This window comes from Triticum aestivum, chromosome 4B (assembly GCF_018294505.1).
Source record: "Triticum aestivum cultivar Chinese Spring chromosome 4B, IWGSC CS RefSeq v2.1, whole genome shotgun sequence".
In the NCBI taxonomy this organism is placed as follows: Eukaryota; Viridiplantae; Streptophyta; class Magnoliopsida; order Poales; family Poaceae; genus Triticum; species Triticum aestivum.
The window spans coordinates 471,914,583-471,921,135 of NC_057804.1; the positions used below are offsets into that span (position 1 = coordinate 471,914,583).

The 6,553-nt window shown below is 55.9% G+C and overlaps 1 protein-coding gene across 1 annotated transcript; it reads left to right on the forward strand.

Moving 5' to 3' along the window:
- The first annotated feature begins 4,184 nt into the window (after positions 1-4,184).
- Positions 4,185-5,477, forward strand: LOC123095008 (chaperone protein dnaJ 11, chloroplastic). Its single transcript, XM_044516846.1, has one exon. The coding sequence runs from the start codon at positions 4,403-4,405 to the stop codon at positions 4,895-4,897; it is 495 nt and encodes a 164-aa protein (XP_044372781.1). The 5' UTR covers positions 4,185-4,402; the 3' UTR covers positions 4,898-5,477.
- Positions 5,478-6,553: the final 1,076 nt, after the last annotated feature.

Genomic DNA, 6,553 nt, shown 5'->3' on the forward strand with positions numbered 1-6,553 from the left:
CGTCGATGAACTCCGTCCTGCCGTCCTGGCGGTCTTGGTCTCGTTGCACCAAAATGGAAACCTTTGGCTGATTCCTCGGGACTCCGCGCCTGTGGCTTGCCTCCCTTGGACCGAAGGGGAAACCCGCGCTCTGTGCCCGCCTGGCCTTGGTCGTGATGGCTCACGTCAGCCGATCCTCGTGAGGTAACCTTGCATAGAACTCTCCGCCCCTCAGGAGCCAGCCTGAGGAGTCCGATTCCCTCGGGGGTCTTGGCGTTGCCCACCTCGCGCGGCTTCACCCCTCGCAAGGGTCTTGCGGTGTTGATGTTGAAGCAGGCCTGTACCAGGCCGTTGATGGAGCCACGTGGTGGGCCGCAGGCAGGCAGGGCTGGATACCCCCAAATCCAGGACACCGACACGGTATTGCAATGCTTAGAAGCAAGGCCTAGGGTTCATACTTTCACTAGTGCAATCTCTCAACAGTGCTAACATAATTGAATCATATAACAATCCCTCAACGTGCGATAAAGAATCACTCCAAAGTTCTTATCCAGCGGAGAACATAAGATGAAATTGTTTGTAGGGTACGAAACCACCTCAAAGTTATCTTTTCCGATCAATCTATTGAGCCATCCCTATAAGTGTTAGGAACAACCGTAGAGTTCATACTAAAATAACACCATATGATACGCATCAACCAACTCTAATGTCACCTAGATACTCCAATATCACCACAAGTATCTATGAGTCAATTATACGATACACATCAAACAACTTCAGATTCCTAATATTCAATCCAACACAAAGAACTTCAAAGAGTGCCCCAAGATATCTACCGGAGAAAGTAGGACGAAAAGATGCATCAACCCTTATGCATATATTACCCTAATGTCACGATAATCCGCAAGTTAAGTACCAAAACATATATCAAGTGAATCAATAGAACACCCCATTGTCACCTCGGGTATCCACATGCAAGACATACATCAAGTGTTCTCAAATCCATAAAAGTATCCAATCCGATAATAGTGAAACTTCAAAGGTAAAAAAACTCAATTCCTCATAACAAGATAGAGAGGGGAAAACACCATATTATCCAACTATATTAACAAAGCTCGTGATACATCAAGATCGTGCCAAATCAAGAACACGAGAGAGAGAGAGAGAGAGATCAAACACATAGCTACCGGTACATACCCTCATCCCCGAAAGTGAACTACTCCCTCCTCGTCATGGAGACTGCCGGGATGATGAAGATGGCCTCTGTTGATGATTTTCTCCTTCGACAGGGTGCCAGAAAAGGGCTATAGATGAGATCATGTAGGTACAGAGGCTTGCGGCGGCGGAGTCGAGGTTCTAAGGTTATTTCTAGAGGTTTATGAATATATAGGAATTTTTGGCGTCGGTCTCATGTCAGGAGGTGCCACAGGGGGCCCACAGGTTACCAGGGCGCGCCCACCCCCTGGGCGCGCCTAGGTGGCTTGTGGCCCCCTGTGGGTCTTCTGTTACTCCCTTGAAGCTTCCTAGGTCTCTTTCCTTCCAGAAAAAACGTCAAAAAGTTTCCCTGCATTTGGAGAACTTTTATTTGCGCACAAGAAACAACACCACAGTAGTTCTGCTGAAAACAACGTCAGTCCGGGTTAGTTCCATTCAAATTATACCAAAACCATATAAAGTTGTTGTAAACATGACATGAATACTTGATAAATTATAGATATGTTGGAGATGTATCAACCACTCCTCGCCATACTTGGCGATCTCGTTGTCGAGGCAGCGGTGGTTGGTGTCTATCTCACTAGTGGTGATGGAGCGATAGTGGGCCCATGCGACTACGAGGTCCGCGTCGTCGCGGCCCCATTCTGGCGCCATGTCGGTCTTGGCGAGCGAGGACCGACGTGCGGTGTTGGCCGGTCGTACAACGCCCGCTGCCGTACCGTGCACTCCTCCTCTAAGGCGACGACCCTCAAGCTTGAGGGACCGCCGACACCGCCGCCTCCTCGGTAACAGCGGATGCGGCCGCGCACCTTCCTTGTCACCGGCAACAGATCCTCCTTGATGGTTTGCGGATGTAGTGGACCCATTAATGCGCACGTACTGGCTGTGCGCCGGTGGCAATGTGGGTTTGTCCTTGACGCGGCATCCAATCTAGACATTGCGGCTGCGCGAGGGAGGGGAGGTGGGCTCCTCCTTGACCCGCCGGGGTGGGGACACCGGCTTCAGCTTCATGCAGTAGTGCTGTGGGGACCGTGGCTCCTCCTAGACCCGCACCGGCGACGGTGGTGTCGGGCCCATATGACGATGAATTCTTCGTTCGTTAGAGCAGCCTCCGCGAGGAGGCATGATTGCTACTCCGGCTACTGCCGTGGCTTATGGTCCTCCTCGTCGCTAGAGGATATGACGATCTCCTTCTTGCTGGAGGAGTCGACAGTCGTGGATGTCGAGGGGCCCGTAGAGTGTGGGCGGCGACGCCAAAATCCATCGGATGATGAACTCCCTCCCTCACTGCCTGCGACACAGAACACCATGACTTCGACATCGCCACTGTAGGGGGAGGGGCTCGGAGAGGTAGAATATGGGCATAGAGAGGAGGTGGGGATTAGTGAGGAGGAGGTGTGGATGTGCATCGCCGGAGCACGACTTATGTAGCCGCATCTAGGCCAGGCGAACGAGCGGTCGGCCTGCTTCAATGCGGCGCAGCGGATGGAGTTGGTTTCTCGGGACGCGGCGTCAGCATTAAAGTGGCGATGCCCGAGAGGTCGCGTTCGTCAGCGCCGCCTTCACGTCGGGTCACGTTGTTCGACATCAATGTTGGCCGCTGCATGCTCTGGGCCGGCATGAATGCGGCGCAAGTGTTGGATGGAAAGCGCGGGAGGGGAGTGTGGGCATTTCGGGTGGGCAAGGGCGGTCGGACGCGGACGTCGTAGCAGTCCGAACGCCCGCATATCCCCCACTTTGTCTCCGGTTTACGGGGAAAAAGTGCATCTGAACCGCCCGACGGACCGATACAGGTCCATGTTGAATGACACAACACATACTGACCACGCGGTACAGACATATGCGGGCGGTTTGAGGGTCCGGTTGGAGATTCCCTTAGGCCAACTCCAATGCACGACCCAAAATCGTTCGGCCATGTCCGTTTGGGGCGAAACATTGCCTAACGGGAGTACCCAAACACACAAAGTTGTCCACTTGTCTTTTTTGTTCGGCCCGACCCCAAATGTGGACCAAATTTGGCCCACATATGCGCCTGGACGTAAAAAACGGACGCTCTTCTCGCCCCCTCCTGTCCTCTTGTGTCCACCCCTGGCCCACATATCAGCGACCCACTTCACGCATGGACGCCTCGGGTGGGGCGCCCATCCATGCGCGCGGCGTCGCGCACCTTGACCTCGGGCTGGACCACGTCGACGGCCACATAAACCTTCCCTAGGGTGCGGTTAGCGCCCACGCGACAGCCGGTGCTCGTGCTCCCCTTCGACTGGCCCGCGTGCACGATCACAACGAGCTCGGCAGGTCGACCCGAGAGCCTCTTCACGGCGGCGACGTCGAGGTTGAGCACACCGCTGGCCCCGCCAGGGAGGCAGGTGGACATGAGCGGCAACAATGCAGTGCGGGAGAGAGGAAGGCTGGTCCTAGAGGTGGAGGGAATAGTTCGTCCATTTTGGTCCTGTCGCGTTGGGTGCAGATGTGTCCCCCAACCGTCCTCTCTCCGGACGCCTATCGTTTCGCTATCCAAACGGACAAATGTTTGCTTCCGTTTGGGGTCTAGTGTTGTTGTTGGCCTTAAGGTTTTCTCAAACTTCATGTATGATGATGTACTCAGATAAGGGTACAGGAAATGAACATGTAAAACTGACAGCTAGTTATGCTTTTCTCAAGTTCCCAACCTTCATATTTCAACTTTCTACGAAAACTTAATATTAGAACTTGATATTTTTTTAGTACAAACTGGTGTACAGATGTCGGCCCTTACGTGACATTGACATGTACATGCAGCCAGCAGCCGGCACTATTTGTGTACTATGTCGTTGTCACGATGAATCATGCCTGCAAACTAAATCGGCACCGTGAACGACTGCTTCAAATGAAACTCGTCACAGTTGCAGACTTGAGATTCGCGCTAACCCAATAACGAGGTGTTGATGGCAACAAAAATCAACTAGTCGACCAGAGGCACATGACACACCCTCGAGTTGCGCTGCACGGCTGCAGCCAATGGCAGAAGCCCAGGGAGAATCGTTGACGAAACAACGCGCAGCCAAACGGACAACCTCAACGCAACGCGAGCCTCGGCCGGCGTTAACGAATAGCCAAAGCCAATCCCCCTCAAATGCCTCGTCTGATTGGTGATTGCCTCCTCGTCCGGCGTTAAATAGCAGCCTCGGCTCCTTTGCGCATCCGAACCGAACCGAGCCTCGCCACCATGATCTCCCCGCGCCCCACTCTCTCCTCCGGTTTCTTCTCCCGCTCCGCCTCCTTCTCCCGCCCGGCCTCATTCTCCCCGTCGCCGCCTGCCTCGCCGGCCGCCCAGGCGCCGCCGCCGCTGCTCTCGGCCCCGTTCGCCCGCCCCGCCACCTTATCCTGCTCCGCCGTCGCCGCCCCGGGACGCGGCGCCTCCTCCTGCTTGTACGACGTGCTCGGCCTCGACGCCGGCGCGAGCGACGGGGAGATCAAGGCCGCGTACCGCCGCCTGGCGCGCGCCGTCCACCCGGACGTGTCCCCGCACCCCGCCGACGACTTCATACGGGTGCACGCCGCCTACAGCACGCTCTCCGACCCCAGCAAGCGCGCCGACTACGACCGCCGCATGATCATGATCCCCTCCGCCGTCGGCCGCCGCAGCGCCCCGAACCTCGCCCGCTCGCCGTCGTTCCCCGGGTGCCGTCGCCGCACCTGGGAGACTGACCAGTGCTGGTGATCGACTGCCCACCATCCGCCCCGACTAACGCGTCACGAAGGTCGCTGACGTTTTCGGCCGGAGTGGCCTCCGGCTGGTTTCCCGGGCGGTTAGAAATGCAAAGGTTACCGCGGCCACTAGGCTCACTTGCAGTGGTGGCCGGGTCACTACGCTTCTAGAATAAACTGTAGTACGTACTCTGTTGTTAGCGCAACGTACAATTAGTCTCACGCTTCGCTCTGGCTTGTATATAGAAAAACAAAAGATCAATGTATGGCGTGTGTGACGTCCGTCTATTTTGAAGTCTATCATGCATGTTCGGCTTGATGTGGTGATCTGACAGTAGGATTTGTTAAATCATAATGAGCTGGACTCCTGGAGATGCTGAGGGCCGGATGGTGATCTTGGCGTACTTTTCTTCTCGCGTGCCTGGTGGCTGGTGCGGACCTGGGGGGCTGCGGTCTGTGGAGTCTGAATGCTTCAAAGCACTCCCGGTTTTCTTTGAGAGAAAGGAACTGCTGGTGCTGAATCATCCACTGGCAAGACTCCAAGTCGTCGCAAGAGCCGAGAGGGACTTGAATGAATAGATGCTTTGCTCCAATTTGGTTTCGTTCGTTCGTGACTACAGGACGGCAGAATCTAGCTACTGTCGCTGTCCGTCATGAAGATGTACCTAAATCTAGCTACAATGTTTGGCAGAACTAGAGCATCTACAGCAAGGCAGCTCAAAACGGCCAGACGCTCGGGCAGACGCATCGGTCAAAAAATATCGACCCACAAACGCCCGGACTGTCCGGCACCCCGTATATCAAGCCCAAATCTTGAACGGATATGAGGCGGCCCGAGCGCTCGGGTGAGTCCACCACATCCGATTAGCCTAGCCTGGCCCACCCTCGCCCCCACAAATATCCTCATCCGGAGAATCTTAGAGGTCTAGACCGAAGTCCAATCTGTTAGTCCACTCCACTCCCTTCTCCGTCCACTCCACTTCGAGTTCCCTTCGATTCTGTTCGATGGCCAGCGACGATAGCAACATCGACACCAGTGGCAGATCGAGTGGCTCCGACGACTGGCCGAGCCTGTTGTGCGATGCAGAGCCCGACGATGTGGAGGAGGTTGCCCTCCGCATTGCTTTGAGGCGTTTGCTGCTCGAACAAGGTGGCATCGGCAGCTCCAGCTCGGGTTCTGCAGTGCCGGTCGCCTTCGGACACAGCGATGGCGACGTCGTCGGGCCATCCCGCCTATCGCGTAGCTCAGGCTGCTTCGCACCCGCTTCCTCGGCCGTCCAAGTATGCAGTCCTCCACCATGGGTTCAATCTGCTTCGGAAGGGGCACCCGGACATCGGTGGGTCCTTGTGCCCGTGGCGCTGGTGAGGACGTGTGAATCTGAGGCATGGGCGGCCCGCCGCAAGCGGCAGCGGGCGAGGAAGAGGGTGGCGACTGGGAAGACATTGGCCGCGCGCCAGGCACGCGCAAGCGCGTGGTGGATCCTGAGGTCACGTTCATCACATCGATCCTCCACCGCTCCCTCATGATGGTGGAAAGAGATGCACGGAGGCTCCACGGCAAAAATGACAACGCACACCGGCTCGCCATCGAGCTGTCAGAACGCGAGGCATCCAAGGAGGCGACGGCCAAGGCGAGGGAGGCCCGGCATGCGAGGGAGCATGACTATTT